At 42.2% G+C, this 25,549-nt stretch overlaps 1 protein-coding gene across 2 annotated transcripts in view; it reads left to right on the plus strand.

Moving 5' to 3' along the window:
* Positions 1–25,549, plus strand: part of syt7a (synaptotagmin VIIa) — a 196,151-nt gene that overhangs the window by 92,711 nt on the left and 77,891 nt on the right. The window contains exon 2 of one of the 2 annotated variants that reach the window (XM_067435830.1): positions 2,462–2,565. In XM_067435830.1, coding sequence (XP_067291931.1) covers positions 2,462–2,565 — 104 coding nt within the window. Of the gene's footprint in view, positions 1–2,461; positions 2,566–24,634; positions 24,650–25,549 lie in introns of those variants that run through there. The other variant, XM_067435831.1, reaches the window with a different exon arrangement.

Here is a 25,549-nt window from a genome sequence, read left to right on the forward strand (position 1 = left end):
TTTACGATCTCTTTATGAACTTTTTGAAGCGTCACAGTGGTAGTTAAGTAACTGTCAATGAAGGGACAGAAATCTCATTTGATCTTCATTTGGGTTCCAAAGATGAGTGAAAGTCTTATGGGTTTGGAACAACATTAGGTGAGGAATTATTAATTGAATTTTCATTTTTTGGGTGAACTATCCCTTTAAGATGAGATTCACAAGTAGACGTTTACACCAGCGTGCTTCCTATTGTTATTGCTTCCAAAGCTAGCTTTCTATTGCAAGCCTCTCCTAAATGGCTACCCTACCTTTAATCTAGGGCTATTGATTGTAAGGCTGGCTCTATGTAGATATTGTACAACCCCAAATCAGAAAAAGTTGGGACAGTATGGAATGTGCAAATAAAATAAAAAAGAAGTGATTTCTAAAATTACTTTGACTTGTATTTCATGGGAGACAATATGAACACAAAATATTTCATGTTTTGTCTGGTCAACTTCATGTCATTTGTAAATATGCATCCTTTCCTGTCATTCAGACCTGCAACACATTTCAAAAAAAGTTGGGACAGTAAAGCATTTACCACTTTGTAATGTTGCCATTCCTTTTCACAACACTTAAAAGACGTTTAGGGACTGAAGACACCAAGTGATGAAGTGTTTCAGGTGTAATTTTGTCCCATTCTTCCTGCAAACAAGTCTTAAGGTGGGCAACAGTACGGGGTCTTCGTTGTCGCATTTTGCGCTTCAAAATGCGCCACACATTCTCTATTGGAGACACGTCGGGACTGCAGGCAGGCCAGTCAAGTACCCGTACCCTCTTCCTTCGCAGCCAGGACTTTGTAATGTGTGCAGAATATGGTTTTGCATTGTCTTGTTGAAATATGCATGGACTTCCCTGGAAAAGATATCTTCTTGAAGGCAGCATATTATGCTCCAAAATCTCTATGTACTTTTCAGCATTAATGGTGCCTTCACAGAAGTGCAAGTTACCTTTGCCAAGGACACTGACACAACCCCATACCATGACAGACCCTGGCTTTTGGACTTGTTGCTGGTAACAGTCTGGATGATCCTTTTCTTCTTTGGTCCGGAGCATACTGATTCATCTGACCACAGTACACATTTCCACTGTGTGATGGTCCATCCCAGATGCCTCCGAGCCCAGAGAAGTCGACGGCGCTTCTGGACACTGTTAACATAAGGCTTCCTTTTGGCACAGTACAGTTTTAACTGGCATTTGTGGATGTAACTACGTATTGTGGTACTTGACAAAGGTTTGCCAAAGTAGTCCTGAGCCCATGTGGTGATATCGCTTATAGATGAATGACGATTCTTGATGCAGTGCCGCCTGAGGGATCGCAGATCACGGTTGTTCAGCTTAGGCTTGCGGTCTTGTCCTTTACGCACTGAAATTCCTCCAGATTCCTTGAATCTTGTAATTATGTTATGCACTGTTGAATGTGAAAAATCCAAATCTCTTCCTATCTTTCTTTGAGGAACATTGTTTTTAAACATTTCAATAATTTTTTTCACGTATTTGTTGGCAAACTGGCGATCCTCGGCCCATCTTTGCTCCTAAAGGATTAGATCTTTCTTGGATGCTGCTTTTGTACCAAATCATAATTTCAATCACCTGTTGACATCACATTGTTTCAAATCACATCATTATTTAACCCTTTTACCTCATTACTAGACCTAAATTGCTCCTGTCCCAACTTTTTTTTGAAATGTGTTGCAGGTCTGAATGACAGGAAAGGATGCATATTTACAAATGACATGAAGTTGACCAGACAAAACATGAAATATTTTGTGTTCATATTGTCTGCAATGAAATACAAGTCAAAGTAAATTTAGAAATCACTACTTTCTTTTTTTATTTGCGTTTTCCAAACTGTCCCAACTTTTTCTGATTTGGGGTTGTAATAGTGATTTAATTTGACAGCAGTGGCAAACAATGTGAAGCTTAGGGTAAACACTATTGTTACCTGGCTGTCACCAGTGACTGCTGCTCCACTGGCTGTGAGGAGTGGGAGGGGCAGCGGATTGTGCGTTCTGTTTGAATTGATGCCATGTGCCAAATCTAAATAAAAAAATTACATACAAATAAAATGCACTTACATACCTACTTGGAAACCGGGACTTATCTAGTCAGACACCAGAAGGGCAGGTGTTTGAGCACCACTTGGGGTCTCTCTGTACTGTACTGTATGTTTTTGGGCTCCACTCCTCTCACAGTTTATATCTGAAGAATATTTTTAGTGGCATATCTTTCTCTCTTTTCTTCTACAAATGTCTTTTTTCTCCCCTTTCTGATTTTGTTCTCTAGTCACATTTGCTCGCATCATGAAAACGATCGATCCTTCTTTAGGACTTCAGAGACATCATAAACACTCGTCAGTCTAAATGTCAGGCTGTTCCCCCTCCACTCAGATATTAACATGTGTGTGTGTGTGTGTGTGTGTGTGTGTGTTTCACAGGCTCCTTCTCTTTGAGCGTGCTGCTGGTGTCGTTGGCGGTAACTGTGTGTGGCGTTTGGCTTGTGGCTCTCTGCGGCGTCTGTAAATGGTGTCAACGCAAGCTGGTGAGTTACACACAACATTTTAAGATGATCCTGAACATACATTTTGTTTGTACAATGGGGCGGCACTTTTGTAATGTACTCACCAAACATTTGGATGTACATTTGTTTCTGGTCTTCCTATTTACAGGACAGATTGAATATTTTACTGCTTACAAGTTCTTTTATAGCCTTGAAGAATTAAATAGGACCTTTTTTCACATTTTCCATTTTTGTGTGTGTGTAATGTTGCTGTTTGAGCATGAAAAAGGTCTGAAAACTTAACCTTAAAGGAAGTTATTCTCTAAATCAGTGTCACTGTTTCTGAACTCCCTTATAAGCCTCTATTGACCCTTTCTGGGTTTGTCAGAAGCGGAAGTCGTCATAGTTTGGTAAACTCATATTGCGGTGAACAAGAGACTACGTTAAAGGGTTAGTTCACCCAAAAAATGAAATTGATGTCATTAACTCCTCACCCTATTGTCGTTCCACACCCGCAAGACCTCCGTTGATCTTCGGAACACAGTTTAAGATATTTTATATTTAGTCTGAGAGATTCTGTCTCTCCATTGAAAACATATGCACACTATACTGTCCATGTCCAGAAAGGGAATAAAAACATCATCAAAGTAGTCCATATGAGACATCAGTGGGTTAATTAGAGTCTCTTGAAGCATCGAAAATACATTTTGGTCCCAAAATAACAAAAACTACGACTTTATTCAGCATTGTCTTCTCTTCCGGGTTTGTTTTCAATCCTCAGATAAAGATCCGAACGGTCATGAATCAGCGTATTGATTCATGATTCGCATCGTGTTTCAAACTGCAATCACGTGACATTAACGATCCGAATCATGAATCGATTCACTGATTCATAACCGTTCAGATCTTTATTGTCTTACGGTTGTGGAACGACATTAGGGCGAGTCATTAATGAAATAAATTTAATTTTTTTAACCCTTTAAAGGGTACGAAGATTTTATGTTTTCATACTTGATTGTTTAAAAAACACATTATTTTCACATATTTTACATTATTACAACTCCTCTCTCCTCAGTCTGACTCAAACACGCCATTTTAATGAAGCCCCTCCTTCCGAAATATGAAACGTGATTGGCAGCGGTTGACATGTGTTTGGGAAATGTAAGATGTGAGATTACTGATCATTTTCCTCAGAAACAATAGGTTACTGTCGTAACCCCGGTTCTCTGAAACATCGAGTGGAGAGATCCACCTATGGGAAGGGCATCCGTACCTGACCTCTGCAGAAGCATCCAATTGCACCAAGTCTGACAAGACAGGCAGGAGCACGCAGCCAATGCCCAGTAAGGCCCCACCCCTTACCAGCGGGCATATATGGGCTGCATACGCTACTGTACATCAGTAAGTATATTCGCTTCTCGTGCGGTAAGCGGGGCAAAGCTGGTGGATCTCTCCACTCGATGTTTCAGAGAACCGGGGTTACGACAGTAACCTACTGTTCTCTTTCATCATCTCGTTTCGAGATCCACCTATGGGAGAGACATGGACAGCTCCCCGATTGCCCAATACACTCACAGTGAGGTCCTGTTAGCCAGAAAAAGACGGTCACCTCGAGGGGCGGTGCACGACGCGTCTCATAATCATGAACTCGCCACACCGACACAACCGCGTAACTGCGGTGTGAAGCAGGACATGAAACATAGGCTATGTGTGTCACACATAAAGAAGGCAGGGTTAGGAAGACCCCACCCCCAAGACCGAATGTGCTACTGAGGTTCTGGTGACATCCAGCCTGTAGTAACGCACAAACGTATGGGGAGAAGCCCAACTGGCCGCAGAACAGATATCCTGCAGTGATACTCCCCTGAACAGAGCCCAAGAGGCGGCCAAGCCCCTCGTGGAATGAGCTCTGATGTTCCCTGGGGGTTGCACTCCCTTTGATTCATATACCAAGATTATAGCGTCCACAAGCCAATGTGAGAGGCGTTGTTTAGACAGGGGATCCCCTTTGCGAGGAGGAGCCCATGAAACGAAGAGTTGGTCACTCTTCCAGAACGCGCTGGTCCTAGACACATACGTTTGTAACGCACGGACTGGACACAGGGCATTTAGCCTCTGATCCTCCGCGGAGGAAAAGGGCGGAGGGTGAAAAGCGGATAGCTCCAACACCTCCGATGTGAACGCAGGGAAACATTTCGGCATGAATGCTGGATTAGGCTTGAGGAAAACCTTATCTCCACCCAGAGAGAAATTGATGCACGAGGGGTGGACCGAGAGTGCATGTAACTCACTGACACGTTTGGCTGACGCCAAGGCCAAGAGCAAGGCTGTTTTGAAGGACAGCAACTTAAGGGGAATATTCCCCAGAGGCTCAAAAGGGAATTGAGACAGAGCTTCCAGCACCATGGAGAGGTCCCATTCAGGGATCGTTCTCCTAATGACTGGCAACGAGCGACGGCCGCCCTTCATAAATCTGCGGATTAGAGAATGCTGCCCAACCGTTGAGCCCTCAAAACCCACATGACAAGCAGAGATAGCTGCCAGATAGACCTTAATAGTGGAAAAAGACCTGCCCTTATCCATAAGGTCTTGGAGGAAACACAAGATATCAGCGACTGAGCACTGATATGACGTGAGACCCCGCCCATCACACCACTCATCGAACACCTGCCACTTACAGCCATACAAGGACCGTGTAGAAACGGCCCTGGCATTCTGTATAGTAGCCACCACGCGCGGGGGAAGCCCTAACGCGCTTAGGTTCGTCCTCTCACGGGCCAAGCCCAGAGAGCTACCCTGTCCGGGTGTGGGTGATAAATCTCCCCGTTCACTTAAGACAATAGGTCTGTGCGGAGGGGGAGGCACCACGGCTGGGCATACAACAGAGGGATTATCTCTGCCAGCCACGGCGCTTTGGGCCACCTGGGTGCTATCAGGATGAGAGAAAAAAACCCCTCTCTCGCCCTGGCCAGTGTGAGAATTATCAGGCACAGGGGAGGAAAGGCATACAGCAGCACTCTGGGCCACGGGTGGGCCAGTGTGTCCACCTCGAGGGGCGCGTCCAAGTCCTTTAGCGAGAAGAACATAGGACAATGGCTGTTTTCGCGCGAGGCGAACAGATCTACGGGCGCCCGTAGCCTCATCCATATCATGTCTACTATCTGAGGGTGAAGGTGCCAATCTCCGAAGAGCGGGTTCCCCCTCGATAGAAGATCTGCGCCTCTGTTCAGAATTCCCGGAACATGAGTCGCGCGTAACGACAGGAAAACTCGCCCGCTCCATACCAAACGCTTGTAAGCTAGGGCATGAAACTTCGGCGAGCGCGCGCCGCCGTGACGATTGATAGCCACTGTCGTGGTATCGTCGCAGCGTACGAGCACATGATGTCCCTGCAGACGAGGCAGAAAATGATTCAGAGGCTTCTAATTGGTTAGAAGCTCTAAATAATCTATGTGCTCTGAACGTAGTTTGCTCGGCCGCAAACCGTTCACAGTTCTGCCCTCCTGGGTGGCACCCCAGCCTGTTAGGGACGCGTCCGTCGCCACGACTTTCCGTTGTTGCATCGGACAGTCCCCAGAGGGGTACCCTGTGCGTAAAAGTCCGCGCTCTTCCAGTGGCGCAGAGCTGCAGCACAGGTGCGCGTCACTGTTACAGAGCGGCAAAGATCGTGTAACGGGCTGAAATGTAGTGACAAAACCCATTTCATGAACGCCCTCATCCTCAGGGGTCCTAGTGGCAAAAACTGGATAGCTAAAGCCATAAGACCCTGTAGCCTGAGACATGTGCGATATCGCACCCTCGCCCCCTCTCTGAACTGTGACAGACAGTTCGTCAGAGAGAGAACGCGCTCTTGAGAGAGACGCGCTCGCATGGAGACTGAGTTCAGCTCCATGCCCTGGAAGATCACCCTCTGACTGGGTGTAAAGTTGCTCTTGTTCACATTCACCCTGAAGTCCAGAGATCGGGTGTGCGCGAGCACACGGGAGGTGTCCTGCAACACCTTTTCCCTCGAATCGGCTATGATGAGCCAATCGCATATGTATGTCAGGATCCGTAGACCAGACATTCTTAGGGGAGTGAAGCCCGCTTCCACAAGCAAACAGAAAGTTCGGGGGCTTAATTTTTGCCCGAACGGAAGCACCGTGAGTTCGTAACAAATGCCTTGATAGGTGAAACGAAGAAACTTCCGGTGTGGTGGATAAATGCTTATGTGGAAAAAAGCATCTTTCAGATCGACCGATGTGAACCAGTCGTTCCGTTTCATGACACGGGCGAGCGAACCAAGGGTTAACATTATGAATCTGTATTTCCTCAAATGTTTGTTCAACACCCTGGGGTCCAGAATAGGACGGAGTTAACCGTCCTTCTTTGGGACCAGGAAATAACGGGAAAAGAAACCCTGGTTTATCAGATTGTGGGGAACCACCTGAATCGCACCTTTGTTTAGAAGAGAGGAGATTTCCTCCTTCAGGACGTGGGCCGTGCTTTCCTCTGTGTGAGAAAAGAGAACGCTGCTGAAACGTGGATGTTTCATAGCAATCTGCAGACGATAGCCCTGTAATATCATGCGCAATACAGTAAGCCAGGCTGACACACAGCTCGTGTGTATGCCCGTCCGGGCCGTGCTGGCTTCGAGCATGCCTAGCTGGCTTATTTGTGATGCAATGGCGCCCTCTATTGGAGAAACTAGGGACGACACGTGCAGGTTCACCATTACGAGAGAAAGGGTATTTCCCTACATTGAGAGGGTATCTCGCTGTGACGAATTCATTTGATTCGTTAGATTTATTGTGTTTTTTGTGTTTCTGTGTGTGTTGTGTTTTCTGGGAAACACTGGGGCCGAAGCCTTTATTATTTGGGTGAGGGGAACACAGTATGTGCGGTGTGGTTACACTGCTTTTGAACTTTTCCTCACGACAATCCCCTTGAACAGGGGGGAACACACATCGTCCACTAAACACATGGGCTGGGCAGCCACGGGAGGGGGACACCCTACAGCAGGAACCTTCCGTCCTTTGGACAGGGGTTCTGGGGCAGGAAGAAAGCCCAGAAAACTTCTTTCGAGGCTTTTCATTGACGTGATTAAAATTACGTCCCGGGACCGGGGGGTTAGGCAAAACCACAGGGGGCGCCTGGCGTGGGACCGTCTTCCTGGGAAGATACAATATGAAGGCCTCGTGCTCCTTCTTGTCGTCGCATCGTTGTTGCATCATAGCAACTGCGGGGCCAAAGAGAGCCCGGCCGGGCTCTACCGGGGCGCCTGCGATACGTTTCTTTTCGCTATCCGGGAGACCAGACAGGTTGAGCCAGAGCGAGCGCTCTCCTACCACGGAAAGCGCCATAGAGCCCCCGCAGGTTTGGACGACCTGACGAGCATTACGGAGAACGAGGTCGTTAACCGTGATGATCTCCTTCCACAGTGCAGGAGAGGGAGAAGATCCCTTATCTAACTGCTGGCCCAGATCGTCCAGGATCTCCGCTTGGTAAGCGGAAAGGAGGGAGGAGACATTCAGAGTCCTAACAGCCAAGGCCGAGGATTTATAAACGGCCTGGTGCACCGAGGCAGAAAAACGGTCCATCCTGTTTGGAAGGACCGGCTTCGGGGGGGCGGGTAGCCCTCCCTGGACTGGGTTGAGGTGTCTGGCAATGGAGGGCTCAATGGCAGGCGGTTCGCCCATGCCGCGAGCCGCCATATCTTTAACCTCCAGCCCCGCGAGACCGTGTTTAAGATCGAGCGGGTCGTTCCAGTAGTGCCTCATGTGCTTAGCGCACGCTGGAAGAACGGGAAAGAGTTCTTTCCTCGGGCCGGGGGGGGCTCCCAACAATTTACCGTCATAAATATCCCTCTCCTGGTCGGTGGCGCTCTGTGGAGCCGGCCATTTAATGTTGAGACGAGCGGCCGCTCGCTCACACACATCCAGGAGGATGGATTGAGGCAAGGCTGCGGGGGCGCTAGCCTGGGGAATAACAGAGGACGGGATGGCCTCCTCATCCTCCGAAATTTCAAGAAGGCCCGCGTCGTCATAATCACCGGACCCGGCAAGATCGTCGGCGAGCGGGAGGTTACCCGTGAAGATGTCTTCTTCGGGGAACTCAGGATTGGGCTGGTCAGCCAAAACAAGAGCCGTCGCGCCCCGGGAGTTCCCCGGTAGCGCGCTGTCGTCGCCGTGTTCCATATCCGAGTACGACAAGTCGAGCTCGCCACACTGAGTAGCGGCAACTTTAAGGCGGTGTCGCAGGAGTTTCTTAGGCAGTACCAGGCAGTAACTGCAGTTCTCCGGGTTCTCTATTGCCTCCTCTGCGTGCTTGAGGCCCAAGCAGACCACACAGAAAGGGTGAAAATCCTTAGCGGCGATAAGAGACCCACACGCGGCCGGGCAGGCCCGTAATAGGCTAGACACAGAAGGAGAAGACTGAGAGAGCGACATACCCGCGAAAAACTCAGAAAGGTCCGTGGCGGCAGCCGTGGAACAGGAAGACGGACGAGAGCGCGAGCGGCACCGAATGCAGACACAGAATGTGGCAGAATAGAACTGTCACGCCCGGTGGAGGCTGATCTGGCGATATTTCCTCCTGCAGACAATAAGTGAGCAGCGCAAATCTAACCGAACTGTGTCAGTGCAGAGATCGCGAGAAGCGAATGTCAACTGATGTACAGTAGCGTATGCAGCCCATATATGCCCGCTGGTAAGGGGTGGGGCCTTACTGGGCATTGGCTGCGCGCTCCTGCCTGTCTTGTCAGACTTGGTGCAATTGGATGCTTCTGCAGAGGTCAGGTACGGATGCCCTTCCCATAGGTGGATCTCGAAACGAGATGATGAAAGAGAACATCTAGAAGCAAGAGACTCCACTGCTTTCCGTTAGGCTCATTGCTTTCCAGGAGAAACAATACAATTAATGAAATAATAAGGCACTAAAGGCTGATTGATTAGGACGGTCGCGTGGCTCATTAGACAGATGGAGTGGAACCGCAACACGTGGCTTTGAACCGACACGTTTGTTTGGCTCGCATTCGTGAGTCAAAGCTAATCGCTTCCCGATGTGTGGCACACATGGATGAACCCTAGAGAGTGATCCGCCGTTTAAAGTCTGCATGGGCTTGTGTTTAACGTTTGCGTGTGTGTGTGTGTGTGTATACGTCTACAGTTTTGCATTTTAGTTGTTTGTTTATTAGTGCTGTCTGCTATAATATCGCCCTACCTAAAACACCCCCGTCTATGTATCCTCAAATCTGGCTTTATCTCTAACCCTAATCAAACACAAGCAAGCTAATCAATGTCTTCAGGATCATTAGAAAATCACAGGTGGGTGAGTTCGATCAGGGTTGGAGCCAAACTCTGCGGCGCATTGGCCCTCTAGGGCAAGATTTGAGGAACCCTGCCCTAGTCACTGCATAGCAACACCCTGGCAACCACACACAACATCCTAGCAGCTGCTTAGCAACACCCTGGCAACCACCAGAACAAATAGCATTCTGCCAGCGAGTTTTGTGCACCACTCACACGTTCTAAATGTATTTGAGTTTATTGTATTTTTGACGTGTTGGCCACATTAGTTAGTGTTTCATGTCACATATACTGTGTGCAGCCAAAAGGCTTTCCTCCAGGCTGAAAACAACCACCTACCACTGATCAGGCTTTTAAATGGCAGCGCTGATTGGAACAACCTTGAGTGACCTGGATGGTGTTTCAGAGTTAAAGATCAATTTGCTTTTTATTCCACCAGAAGCAAAATACTTAATTGAACATGGCGGGAGATCTCGCACGGACACTGAATCGTAAATTCAGTCGGATATCCTCAACTGTACGTGATCTTTGACCTTATTCCTCCCAGAAGACTGACCAGAGGCACCACAGCTGGTGTCATGAGGTCACTGAGCTCATATGAGCCCTCTGAACCTGTGCGTGTGTTTTTTGGTTAGTGAGTATGTGCATATGCATATGCATGTGTGTGTGAGTGTGTGTGTGTGTGTGTGTGTAAGTAAGTAAGTAAGTAAGTAAGTAAGTAAGGGTGTGTGACACTGTATGAGTGTGTGTGAGTGTGTGTGTATGTGTGTATGTGTAAAAGTATCTGAGTGAGTGTGTTTTTGTGTATGTGTGTGTGTGACTGTATGTGAGTGTGTGTGTGTGTGTGTGTGTGAGTAAGTTTGTGTGTGTGACTGTATGAGTTTGTGTGTGTGTATGTGAGTCAGTGTGTGTGTGTGTGTGTGTGTGTGTGTGTGTGTGTGTGTGTGTGTGTGTGTGTGTGTGTGTGTGTGTGCGCACTTGAGGAAGAGCATTTCTTTTTTTTAAAACATTAAAAGAACAAAAACATTTTTTTTTATCTTTGAGGGCATCCCTGAAAGAAGGTATGCTTTGGAGACCTTCTTTCAGGGATGCCCTCAAAGATAATAAAAAAAAAAGTATATTCATAAATGGAGTAAATAATTAGTATTTATTTGTTTAAATTCTATGCTTAGTCTTTAGTTATGAAGTCAGAGGAGACTGTATGCACCAGAGAAACAAGCACGCAGTTTTTAAAAATGTATTTAAATGAACAAAAAGCGTATACATAGTTTTAGTTTTAGTTAGCAATAATAAACTGTCTGTGGGAAGTTTATTAAAACATACATTTTTGTGTTGAGTAAATAAATCTGGGTGTGATTTGGTGTTTGAAGGTTTCGCTTGTGCAGAAGTTGCTGTCATGTTGCTAAAATGGTTACCAGGGCGTTGCTATGGAGTTGTTAATGTGTTTAGTGGTGTTATTATGTTGCTATGCAGTTGCTAGGGTGAGAAAAAAGTAATCGAATTGTCATTTTTGGGTGGACTATCCTTTAAAGATTGCTTTTGTGTTCTCAACCGCTGATTCTTCCAGCGGAGAGAGAACGGGCATGTTGAGGAATGAGAGCGCTCGGGTTGGTCTGTAACGTCGGTCCGCCGGGTGGATGAAGTTGCTGCTCCGTATGGACGATCGGGTTGCCTATTCTACAGGAAGACAGGCAGGCTTTCAGACAGACGAGTGTAATGAGAGTGACACGTAGAAACACCATACTCTGTTCATTCAAGGACAAACAGGACAACAGAGATATTCATGGCTTTTCGTGTGCGTGATATTTTCATATTCAGCAGTCTGTAGTTTTTCGATCTGTTTTAGGCCCATTTTACACCTGCTAGACATTCCCACAGGAGCGCTTTATTACTCAAAGGTTGCTGTTTAAAGGTCCCGTTCTTCGCAATTCCATCTTTCAAACTTTAGTTAGTGTGTAATGTTGCTGTTAGAGCATAAATAATACCTGTAAAATTATAAAGCTCAAAGTTCAATGCCAAGTGAGATATTTTATTTACCAGAAGTTCCCTTTCAAAGCCTACAGCGAACGGCCGGTTTGGACTACACCGCTGCACTTCCTGCAGGAATGACGTCACTCGAACCGTTTGTTGACTAACCCTCCGCCCACAAGTACACGCAAAATAGGGGGCGTGGTCAGCGCTTGCATCTCCCCGTTATGGTAAGAGGCGGGACCTTTCCGGACAAAGTGCGCAAAGCTGCTGTCCAATCACAACACGGGAAGCGCTGGCCCAATCAGAACTCGTTACGTGTTTCTGAAGGAGGGACTTCATAGAACAAGGAAATCATCAGGCCGTTTTTAGGACAGAGGAAACAGAGGTATACAGATAAGTAAATTGTGTGAAAAATACTGTGTTTTTACAAGCGAAACATGAACTCATGTTATATTGCACACTGTAAACATAATCAAAGTTTCGAAAACACGCGAAGAACAGGACCTTTAAAACTAGCCTAGAAATCTAGACGCACCCTAGCGGCAGCAAATCTAATCTGCCGCGAGTGTCGTCTAGCAACTCTTAATACAGTTCTGAGCTGTACAAACCAAACTCTGGTCGGGCCAATCACATCGTGTATAGAGTCGGTGGGCGGGGCTTAACATAATGACGGCCGAGTTGCGTTTGCGTGCTTCTAGTAAACACAGAAGCTGGTGAACGGCGGTCTTTCGAATCAGCTTTGACCGCGACTCTGGAAGACTTGAGTTAAGCTTTTCTCTGAGAAAAGAACCAGGGTGTCCGCGGGGTTTTAAAAAGTATTAAAAAGTGATAAATCAAAATTGTCAAATTTAAGGCCATTAAAAGTGTTAAATTTGGCCTCAGAGGTATTATTTCTTTCCAAATTAGGTATTATTTTTTCAGACTATCAGGTGTCCTATTATATTGAAATTCTATCTGCGTTAAATATGGGCTTCAGCATATCTGGGCACATAATCAAAGATCTTTCGTCTCCGTCTCAACGTATATTTGATGCTGACGTCATATTCAGTGGTCGTTCGGCATCATCTCAGAGCACAGCGCGCTCAACAGAAGTGGCTGGCTTACGTTTTATTTTAGACTTGCTTCAAGGCATATCTTCAACGACTATCCTCATAAGAGCAATCTTAAACGATTTATATATAGTCTAAAATGAACAAAGAGTTGTGAGAGAATGAGGCGCGATATATAGACAGTATAAGTATAAACAATGAGATCCGCGTGTCTGTCTGCTCTTAAAGGGACCGCAGCCAATAAAGCTTCCTGTCAGTAAAGTTAAAGAACAAAGGGAACAGAGAAAATGACTCGCTGCGCTTGACTAAATAACTTTTGTAGCTTTAATAAGGATTAACTATTTAATTTATAGTTTATGCAGTGCAGATTACATATAACTTTGATAACTGTATTACATTTCTGTATATTTCCTTACTGTTAAGACAGGAAGGGCAGGAATAAACATGACATTTATTCTGGATTTATGTTAGCATTTTTTTTAGGTTTTCTTAAATTAAAAACTGTTATATTTTTGAAGCCTAATAATGAATGTAAAAAAAAAATCAGTAACTGTATTGATATCAGTAATACTGGCCTTCATTCATAAAAAGATGCCATTTAAAATGTCTTTATGTTGTTTCTACATTAATTTGATTAACTGTGAAATTATTATATTAAAAACATACAAAAACTTTTTTTTTTTATTGCGATTAATCACAGAAAAAATGTGTGATTAATCTAGTTAAAGTTTTTAATCGATTGACTAGTTTTTAGTATTTTGTTTAATTCAACAACTTATCACAGTTATAGAAATGTAATATTTGGCTCAGGTTTTGTTGTTGGGAAAAAAACACTAAATAATTTAATTGCTGAATTACCAATTATTAATTGAAATCAAATGTGTATGCAGTAATGCTTCTCCTTAACCAACCTTTGTGAATGTTGATATCTACACTGTAAATGATTTCTGTTGTTTTCACAGTATTATACTGTTTTCTCAACAGTGTCTTGCTGTATAACACATTTACATTATGTTACTGTAGATTTTGTTGCTTTCACAGTATTATTTTGTATTTTCAACAGTTATGTACTGTGTACACAGTTCACAGTATTTTACTGTAGATTTCCAGTGCATTCTGGGAAATTATCAGCTACTGTAAATCTAAATACAGCAGTGCAAATTGACCGCGAAAAACACAACACACAATTCTGCAGGTAAAATCGCCTACAAATAAAACATTTTCAGGACTGGATGACTATTAACAGTCTTCATTTATGTCAGTGGGGGGTGCTGGTGCACAAGAGGCCATTTGAAAGATTTTCTGTCGTGACAGTGCATCATCAGTCTTTTCTGCCGACCTGCAACTTCGTCTGGTAAGTAGCATTTGTATTTATATGGATTCTAATAATTTAAAATTATTTAGAATAGCTGACCACGATTTAGATATTGAATTTATTTCTCAACATTTTGCTATACGCTGTGTACAATGTAGTTCGGGACATGATACTGTTCATTTAAATACAGTAGTACGAAATGACCGCGAAAAATAACATCAAGCTGCCATTTTATGAAGAAGAACTCTCTTCAGTTCCCTGAGCAACTTTGAGAGCGCAGGCCGCATCGCGTCGTTGTCTCTGTCAGCAAAGTGTTCGCCATAAATATCTGGTTAGTGATGAATCTTTATATATTTTTAATGCAATCAAATGATCAGTAACAGGTTACCGTTAGTTTAAATAAGAACTGCCCACGGCATGTTCTATATTAACGTATGTAAGGCAAGAGCGGATTTCCTTCATGTTGAAAGCTTATAGCCTAACGTTACATGATTAGTAAGGTTAAATGTGATTTATTGCATACTCTTATAAGGTCAGAATAATTTAACATGAATCTTTTTGCCATTTACCAGCGCCTGCGCGTTCATTAGGGTTTGGAATTGAAACTGAAATCTGATACCACAGGTTTGGACTCGGATTATTGTTAAAAAAATTTTTTTCGATTGCTCTTATCAATTTATTCGCGCTTATTATCGTGTAAATCACAACTTTATTCTGTACGTCTTTAATGACCTGAACTGGCGATCTGCCAGGACCTTGTGCAGTTGCGCGCTCATTTAAGGTTACCTCAGTCTATCTGGACTGTCTATCTGGACTGAGGGAAGCGTTCAAAAGTCCTTTTTTCCCCCAAAGACAAAGCTAGGTGTGACATTTACATTATTGTCTGCTATAATATCGTAATTGTTGTTCTGACTTGGTTACTCAAGTGGGTGGGGTGGGGGACGCATTGAAAGTTTAAAATGCGTGATATCACAAAAGCGCGAGAGACGTTTTCCCCAATAATGTGATGATAATTTAATTGATTTTAAACAACAGTCCAAAAAAAATATTAATAAATTACATAAAGTGATAAATTACACTTTAGACATGAGTGTGTCTGTTTTTGCTCTTTTTCTACAAAAAACGTTTTAACCAAGCCAATATGTTAATATCAGACAAAATTATGCTGATTTATGATATTCCGCTGCAATTAATGGCACAAAATTATTTCCCCTAAAAAGGTTTTTTGATTATTAGTTGTATGTCTTGCCACTGATTGATTTGTGCTTATCTTTCGTTGCAGGATTATCAGAAGTGCTGTTGCTCCCACTTTTTCCCTCACCTGGCCTTCATCTTAACCTGTCTATTTTTCTTTTTTTTACCTGTTCAGGATCATTTTTACATGATGAAATGTAACCAGTTGTTCACTGGTTAAATTATACATTTTTCATAAATCTTGTTTTTAATTGTTGTATTATATTACATTATTATTACTAATGTATTAAAAATATGTTTCAAAATAAACAATAAACCTTGTGCAGTTAAAGCTTCAATTGTTCTTTTTCTATTTGCCTTTAAAAGTAGATTTTCTACATATTCTACCGGTTACAAAGCAGCACTATAAAATAAAATAAAAATAACATTTCATAACTGTATACTACTATACAGTATTAATAAAAATCAACGGTGTAATACTGTACTTCAACATGGTAAAAATACAGTAAAATAATGTTTTTAATTTTACGGTATGCTTAATACTACTGTAGTTAGTATTACAGTAATTTTACTGTTGAATAAAATACAGCAACTACTGGATAATTGTTGCCAGTAAGTTACTGTTAATTTGACAATAAATTTTTTACAGTGTATTTTACTGTGTCTGAATGATAACTTAACAGATGTCCTCCTGGTGTCGATTCTAAATCTATTCTTTTTTGTTTGTTATATATGTCAAAATCTGTGCAAATAATAGAAAGGTCGCTGATTAACACTTGCAATTCAGTGTCGTGATGGTTTTAAAAAATGTTCTGAAGGTAGTAAAAAAGGTATTAAAAAGTAGTAAATTTAACTTAAGGATTGCTGTATATACCCTGAGAACAAAGAACGGCACTGAAGTCATTCTTAAGAAGGGAAGATGTGTTCAGAGTTTTGCCGACCGGATACGGCGAATGTTTAATCTGTCAAAGAGCTCTGCTTCACCTTCGTTGCTCTGGTTGGTGTAGCGCTATCCTATCGCGTGCAGAGGGAGTTTGAAAGACAGCCGTTTATCCGCCCCTCGGATTGAGCCGTCAATGGTGAGTTTCCAGACCAAACATCTTGATGTGGGTCTGGCTTGTCAGGCTACTTTAATACTGTAGCTCAGGCGAATGTTTCAATCTGGTAACTTCATCTCGGATGTGTCTATAAAGTCAAGACGTATAAATGTATATAGCATGTTAGATTATATATGGAGAACTATATTCTATTGAGGTAATTCTATAAAGTTATAATCAAGTTAAAATAGAGAGAGTGATTTATTAGCATTTTAATAAATCTAATAAATAAATCTTACTAGCCCCTCACGGACGACTGCCCGCACACACACAACAAAACGTAAACAACATAAAACATAAATCCAGGCCTGGTCCTCTCTCGTCTTCCACTGCCGTCGCTCCTCCTTTTATACTCCCGTCACTTCGCCGTGAGATGAGACCGGTGTGGCGCAGCTGGCTCTCATTATCACTCGCCACCGGCCCGCTCTCACGGTCCCTCGCCCCGCTGCTTGCCTCAAGGTTTCTATCGCAGTACTGGTACTTCTGAATGGGCAGAGTTTGAAGTGGAAGTATTTTATAAACTTATGCTATATGCAGAGAGCATTCACTCAGTATAGTTATCTCACTGATGTGGCTTTTAGAGGCTTTTGCTTCTGAACTCTTCATATATAATGTATTTTTTTATGTTCATGATTTTTTTATTTTTTTATTTGATCTTAAAAAAATGGCAAAATTATTATTCAAGGGCTGGCTGATCTGTAGAAGAAGACAACTTTTTTTTTTTACCATTCTATTAATTACCCATTGATAATATCAATCCCTGCATTTTATTCTCATGTAATATTTCAGTTTTTCTCATTTAATATGTCCCAGGGCTGTGAACACTACTTCATGTTGACTTTTCGTGTTTCACTGGTTACCACCCGGAGCGGATGAGTGAAGTCAGCCTCTCTCGCTCTCTCTGAGTCAGCTGGACCTGAAGGTTCCCCTGCGTCAGGACTAGGTGTCGTGGGGTCAAGCAGATTGGTATTAAATCCTTAATGAAGTCTGCTGAGGCTGTATGGGTGTGTGTGTGTGTGTGTGTGTGTGTGTGTGTGTGTGTGTGTGTGTGTGTGTAGTGCTGGGATAATTACATCCTGTCTTGGGGTTGAAGACCTCTTGTTCTGTACGCCACTTTTTGAAAAAGCAGACACGCTTCTCCTGCCACCATAACTCTAGTAATGAAGAGAAAGAGACTGCTGCTTTTGTTACTGGAAATTATGTAATCATTTTTTTTAAAATAAATCTTTATTTATTAAATTTACTTTCCTTTAGAAGTTGAAATATGTTCTAATTAACAGAAGCTTCTTCTGAAATTGCATACTTTATAGTAGGTACTACTTTTAGTTTGTACTTTGCTAGTCGTACTTTGCAACCGTTAAAAAAGCATGAGTGTGTGTAGTAAGAATGAAATCCACCATGTTACTGTCACATGACCTACCAGCGTCATTTATGCCGCTTCACTGCCATTGATGAATCCTCTCCTGTGGCCTCATGGGATTGTAAAGTGTTCATCCACTGTGCACTTCAGAAGGTCGTCTCGGCAGCTCGCATACTGTTTTTCACCTACACTGTGCATTATCATGCATTATCCCCCTTTTGCTGACAAAACAGCCCTGACCCGTGGAGGCATGGACTCCACTAGACCCCTAAAGGCGCGCTGTGGTATCTGGCACCAAGATCTTTGCAGGAGATCCTTTAAGTCCTGTAAGTTGGGAGGTGGGGATTTGATTTATTTGTTCAGCACATCCCACAGATGCTCAATTGGATTGAGATCTAGGGAACTGAGGCCAAGTCAACAACTCACACCTCGTTGTTGTGCTCCTCAAACCATTCCTGAACCATTTTTGCTTTGTGTCAGGAGCATTATCTGCTGGAAGAGCCACAGCCACCAGAGAATACAGTTTCCATGAAAGGCTGAACATGGTCTGCAACAATGCTTAGGTAGGTGGTGTGTGTCAAAGTAACATCCACATGGATGGCAGGACTCAAGGTTTCCCAGCAGAACATTGCCCAAAGCATCACACTGCCTCCGCCGGCTCGCCTTCTTCCCAAACTGCATCCTGGGGCCATGTGTTCCTCAGGTAATCGACACACACACACCGGGCCATCCACGTGATGTAAAAGAAAACGGGATTCCTCAGACCAGGCCGCCTTCTTCCATTGCTCCGTGGTCCAGTTCTGATGCTCACGTGCCACTGTTGGTGCTTTCGGCGGGGTCAGGGGTCAGCATGGGCACCCTGACTGGTCAGCGGCTATGCCGCCCCATACACAACAAACTGATGCTCTGTGTATTCTGACACCTTTCTATCAGAACCAGCATTAACTCTTCTTTTTGAATGAACCACACGGCCCAGCCTTCTCTCCCCACGTGCATCAATGAGCCTTGGCCGCCCATGACCCTGTGGCCGGTTCTCCACTGTTCCTCTTGGAGCACTTTTGGTAGAGACTGACCACTGCAGACCGGGAACAGCCCACAAGAGCTGCAGTTTTGGAGATGCTCTGACCCAGTCGTCTAGCCATCATAATCTGGCCCTTGTCAAACTCGCTCAAATCATTATGTCTGCCCATTTTTTCCTGCTTTTTTTCTACCGTTTGAAACATTACTTAATGCATATAGTTTTCATATATGCAAAAGGAAGACACAGATGCTGCAGTCTATTTGGACTGGAATGCAAGTTTAGTATATATACTGCAGTGCACTACACTCAGTAAGCATTGTTTGTTTACTGCCTACTAGTTTTTGAAACAAGTGAATGATCGAGATTTCACTGTACACTGTATACTGTCCAGCAGTGTTTAAAAAATTGTTCGTAATAATTTGCAACAATGCTACATTTTTGTCACAATAACTCATTATGTGCATGCTTCGTCCATTTTGGAAATATTCCCAAATTTAAATTAAATACAGTTTTGTTTCCAAATATAATAATCAGCTCAATTAACCAAGTAAAGATGATCTGAAAAATGGCATTTCACGTCATTTCTGGTTTATGCGTAACACTGGAAGTGAAAGGTCAAGTGCATTGCATTGTGGGGTTCTGTATTCCACTCACAATGCTCTGCTTGTAGTTTATACAGTTTGACTAATATATTATGTCAAATTTTCCTATAGCATACAGCACACTATGTACTATGCTATTGCCACACTAGTATGTCTTTGACTGAATATGCCTTAGAGTGACCCTGAGTTCTTCAAATGACACCCGCTCCGCTCCGCCTCTCCTCACATCAATTGTTAAGCCCTGATTGGCTGCGGTTTAATCAAGAGCTTCTTCCAGCAATTGATAGTCATTTGTGTGTGTGTGTATGTGTGGTGTGTGGAGTTAGTGCTCCATTTAAAACAACATTATGCTATTATTAACAGGGAGTGTTTCTTAAACCTTTGGCTTAACATTATTTAAATGTTGTGTAAATGTTAGAGCGGTCTAATGATCTTGTTAATAAAATGTCCTAATGATGTCATAAATAAATGTAAAATGATAATGATAAATGTTCTCACATTGTTAGGAGAAAACCTTTTGGGTGCAGAATGATCTGCAGGTCTATTAAACTAAAGTTTAACTGAGCATGTACGTTGCGTGTTTAAGTAAGCTACAGTAACACACAGACACCATGTTCAGAATAGTGTTGTTGCCGTTTGACTGTATTATGGGAATCTCATCTGGCCATATTGCAACAATCTGAGTGCATAGTCTGAAGCGCATGGTGCAGGTGCACTCGGGACATGTCCCAATCCACTTTTGCTAGTTTAACGAGAGGAAAAACGGTTGGTACACCAGGCACATGGTCCAAAAGGGTTATCCCTAGTCTCTTAATGAGTCATGGGTGTGTTTTTGGGCATAATGTGCAATAAACAATCAGAGTCTCATCTCCCATTCCCTTTAAAAGCCATTTGCGTTCGCACCAGGTGTATGATAGGGCCAGGGGCGTAGCCATCTTTTCAGGAGTGAGGGGGACAGAAATGTCGTAATACCATTTTTTTTTTTTGGACCTCTATAATTTATCGCATCTCTTGCTTTTAATTTGGTAAGATATCAAATACACTGCTGAACAATAACCTATAATATCTATAATATTCCTCTCCTGTATTTTATGCCAATTTTATGATTGGTTTACTACAAACACTTGTGCATTAAGTCTCCATAGATTTTATGCAAAGTAAATATATATATATATATATATTCTGATGTAAACCAGCTGTTCTCTATGTGAATATATAGTAAAATGTAATTTATTCCTGAATTTATCATCATTACTCCAGTCTTCAGTGTCTCATGATCCTTCACTGATCATTCTCATATGAGGATCTGATGATCAACACACATTTATGATTATTATCATGTGCTGCTTTGTGGAAAAATGCTTTGTGCCATTTTTGTGGAAACCATCTAAACATTTGTGCTAAAATTAAAAAAGAGAGAAATTAATACTTTTATTGATCAGACATGCATTAAATTGATCACAAGTGATATTTTTTTATATTATAAAAGAACATCATTTATTTAATAAAAGCTGTCCATGGAACTTTCTATTCATCAAATAATCCTGAAAAATACAATGAATGGTTCCCACAACATTTTGAAGCAGCACAACTGTTTTCAGCACTGATAATAATCATACATGTTTCTTGATTATAAAATCCTCATATGAGAATGATTAGTGAAGGATCATGTGACACTAAAGACTGGAGTAATGATAAATTCTGCTTTGATCACATGAATAAATTATATATTCACATAGAAAAAAAAGCTGTTTTAATTTGTAATAATATTTCACAATATTACTGTTTAACTATTTTTTTATTAAGTAAATGCAGCCGCGGTGAGCAGAAGATAGCCTAAACATTAAAAAAGCTGCATTATTCATATGATACTTTATTGTCAATAAATAGTCTACATTGAGATGGCTTAAAAAACACACACATAAATAATATATTGTCGCAATCGTCTGATTGTCGTCGTCACGTTTCATCTCTCATAACGATTGTTTTCCTTCAGCTGCAATCCGCTTTTGGACTTTCTATGAGAGTGCCCTCCTCATATTTAGATGCGAATAAAATGGCAGGTCATGCATAGATTATTTTTTGTCTCTGAATTTAAATCTTGATGTATTCACATTGGTTTCTATGTAAATACATTTGACCGTGACGCGTGAAGCGCGCTATCAACTGAGATTAGAGAAAGCTGTTTTTAGCGTCCCTGTTAACTTGCCTGCCGCCACGCAGGTAACGTGGTTCGAATCCCGCTCGGAGCGGGTCGACTAGCATTGGTGAGACCCAGTAAAAGTGCGGTGGACGAAAATACATTTTATTAAAAGTGAGGGGGACACGTCCCCCGTGTAATCTATGCCCATGGATAGTGCCCATTATGGTTAAAGTCGACATTAAACTGATGTTGCGTTAATCTTTTTTCCCTATTGTGGTGAATATCTGAGTGAAATGGGTTCTGAAAGGATGAGATTAAATGTATGGCGGGACTTGATTTTGTCCATGGGGAATTGATCGGATGGTTGTGCTTTGCTATTGGTCGATTTCATGTGAGGGACAGTTTGCCCCGCCCTCACGCCAGTAAACGCATCACCAGAAAAGTCGCTGCAGTATTTTATTTTCTATATAATTTACTATTTAATTTTATTATAACATACAGCTCTGAAAAAAATTACGAGACCATTACAAAATTGAATCTGTTTTTTCTGGTTTTACTATTTATAGTAATGTGTTTGGGTAAATTTTTTTGTTTTTTGTTTTATTCTATAAACCACTGACAACATTTTCCCCAAATTCCAAATAAAAATATTGTAATTTAGAGCATTTATTTGATGAAAGCAACAACTGGTCAAAATAATAAAAAAAGATGCAGTGTTGTCAGACCTCGAATAATGGAAAGAAAATAAGTTAATATTCACTTTTAAACAACACAATCCTAATGTTTTAACTTAGGAAGAGTTCAGAAATCAATATCTGGTGGAATAACCCTGATTTTGAATCACATCTTTCATAAACCAGTCGTTCACTTTGATGTTGGGTGACTTTATGCCTCTCCTGGTGCAAAAATTCACGAAGCTGGGATTAGTTTGATGGCTTGTGACCATCCGTCTTCCTCTTGATCACATTCCAGAGGTTTTCAATGGGGTTCAGGTCTGGAGATTGGGCTGGCCATGGGCTTGATCTGGTGGTCCTCCATCCACACCTCGATTGACCTGGCTGTGGGGCGTGGAGCATTGTCCTGCTGGAAAAACCAGTCCTCAGAGTTGGGGAACATTGTCAGAGCAGAAGGAAGCAAGTTTTCTTCCAGGACAACCTTGTACGTGGTTTGATTCATGCGTTCTTCACCAAGACCAATCTGCCCGATTCCAGCCTTGCTGAAGCACAGATCATCACCGATCCTCCACCAGATGTCACAGTGGGTGCGAGAGTGGGTGCTCTCCAGGCCTCCGTCTAACCATCAGACGACCAGCTGTTGGACAAAGCTGAAATCTGGACTCATTAGAGAAGATGACCTTACTCCAGTCCTCTACAGTCCAATCCTTATGGTCTCTTGCAAACCTCAGCCTGGCTCGTCTTTGCTTCTCATTGATGAAGGGCTTTTTTCTCGCTTTACACGACTTCAGCCCTGCCTCTAGAAGCCTGTTTCGAACCGTCCTCGCCGTGAACTTCACCCCAGCTGCCTTTTGCCATTCTGTTTGTAGGTCACTTGATGTCCTCCTGCGGTTGTTGAGTGACATTCAAATGAGTCGGCGGTCAGTGAAGAGTCGTTTTCGCCCTCTGCCGGTCCGTAGCTTTGTTGTCCCCAATGTCTGCTGCTTGACCTTGTTCTTTTGAACCGCCATCTTTGAAATTTTACGGATGGAAGCAACCCGACGCTCACTGTCTCCCTCTGCCAGTAAACCCAGAATTGAACCCTTCTTTTCCTCACTCAAAACTTTCCTTTTCAACTTTTTTGGGCTTGTTCAATAGTTATTTTTTGGTTCCAATTACTTTTGAGGTACTACTAGCACTGTTTTTGACATCCAGCTGGTCCTACTGCAAGAGGATAGTGATGACCACAGAAGTGTTTTTTTATACTTTTCCTTAAATAAGATTTGGTTCAGGTGATCACCTAATGTTGGAGTTTAACAGACATTGGAATGAAATGGCTTCCATACTTGTAGAGATGCTGATTTAAGAAAGATTGCAGTAGTTTCTTAATTTTTTCCAGAGCTGTACTTTTAATATTGTGTTTTTTATTAGATTTTTTTGTTTATATTTGTATTCAAATATTTGTATAGCTTCATTTTATTTGTATATTATTTTATATATTCATATATTTTATTTTTATTATTTAAAAAACAATTGTTTTAATGGTTAACATGCACATTATTTTTCTGTTACGGACACTATTATTTGTTTTTATATTGCTGGATTGGAAACACTGAGCGGTGTGTGTAGAACAATCACTCCAATAAAGAGCTTTGAAATTTGAGAGAGGAAGAGAGAAAAAGGCTCGTTTGAAGCCCAAGCTGGAGAGAGATGAATAAAGTTAGAGAAAACAAAGAAAAGATGAAAAGAATTTGAGAATATATAAAGATATATGACAGCGCTGCCCTCTTGAGCTTTCCAGCCAAAGATAGAAGAGAGAGAGAGACGTGTTTGTGTCTGTGGCCACAGTGTGTCTGTTGGACCGAAGCTCTTTCTGATGTCTTTGCCTGTAGCCATGTGTGTGTAGCAGCGCTTGTACGTGTGTGTGTGTCTTTGCTCAGAGCGAGTCATGGTACTGAATGCACATTTCTGACTCTCTCCTTCTCGATTCTTGACACACACACACACGCACACGCACACGCACACGCACACTCACTCACACACACACACACACACACACACACACACACACACACACACACACACACACACACACACACACACACACGAAAGCAATGGCGTCTCGTTTTGCATACAGACCCCCGGGGATCGCTGTCACTCATTCCCCCTCCGAGCCTCACAGTTGGCGAGCTGTCGCTTCCTCCGCTCGTCTCAATCATCGGCGGTCGTCCTCTCCTCCCTCACTTTTCATCCCCACTTCTCTTTCAAACCCCTCCTCCTCCTGTACTCTTCCTCTCTCGCTTCCTCTCTTTCTCTGTTTTGTTGAGCTCTCTTTCTCTGTGAAAATTTCATGATACAGTTGATAACAGATGAGTTTTCTTTGCTAGCTTGTTCTTGTCTGTCAAAAACTGCGACCACTTACCCAGAAACTGCCTGTAAGTACTCTGTCTGTGTGTGTGCGTGTGTGTGTGTGTGTGTGTGTGTGTGTGTGTGTGTGTGTGTGAGGGTTTTCAATCTCAGATATTTACAAATCACATTATTCTCAACTGAACGTAGTTGCATTTGCATTTGTGCACAAATGCATGCTTGGCTGCATATCAGGGACATGCTACATGTAGAGCAAACTCAGTCTTGTTTTAGCTCTCTTAAAAGCATAATTATTTGAAATTGCATTATTATTATTATTATTTTGCATTAAAGGGAGTTCAGAGAACTTTTAATATTATTAGATTCACGTTTCAGATACATACATGCATCTTAAATTTTTTAATTTAAAACAACTTAATATATTTTTTTATATAATTACTGTTTTTTATTTCTTGTTTTAAGCATGAATTATAAATGATTTAATGTTTTTACAGTGTAAGCAAAATGTATGTGTTAGAATATTTAATCAGTCTCTGAAATTGTTTTATGGCTCTTAAATGTCACATGCTTTTTTATAAAATGGTTTCAAGGTGTTTTTTAAATTAGTTTATTGATTTCAGTGTGGTGGTTTAAATTGCTAATTGAACTCTGTCTCAAGGTGAATCACAGAATATTAACCTTATAGAGAAGTACCATGGTATTACCATGTTCTTTTGTTCATTGTACCAATTTAGACACACCAATGATGGTAATACTCTAGTATTCTTTGAAATATACAGTATAGACTACCATAGCATATATCAGAGTACCTTATGACATTACCACATTACTATATTGTAAGGCGAAAAGTATAGAAAATTACAATACTTCTTAACATTTTAGCACTCTTTAGCGGTCTTGGAGTGAGTCATTGTTTCTTTGTCACATTTCATTGAACATCAGAGACATGAACATATATGTACTGTATG

The sequence above is a fragment of the Pseudorasbora parva genome, chromosome 25 (assembly GCF_024679245.1).
Source record: "Pseudorasbora parva isolate DD20220531a chromosome 25, ASM2467924v1, whole genome shotgun sequence".
NCBI classification, from domain to species: Eukaryota; Metazoa; Chordata; class Actinopteri; order Cypriniformes; family Gobionidae; genus Pseudorasbora; species Pseudorasbora parva.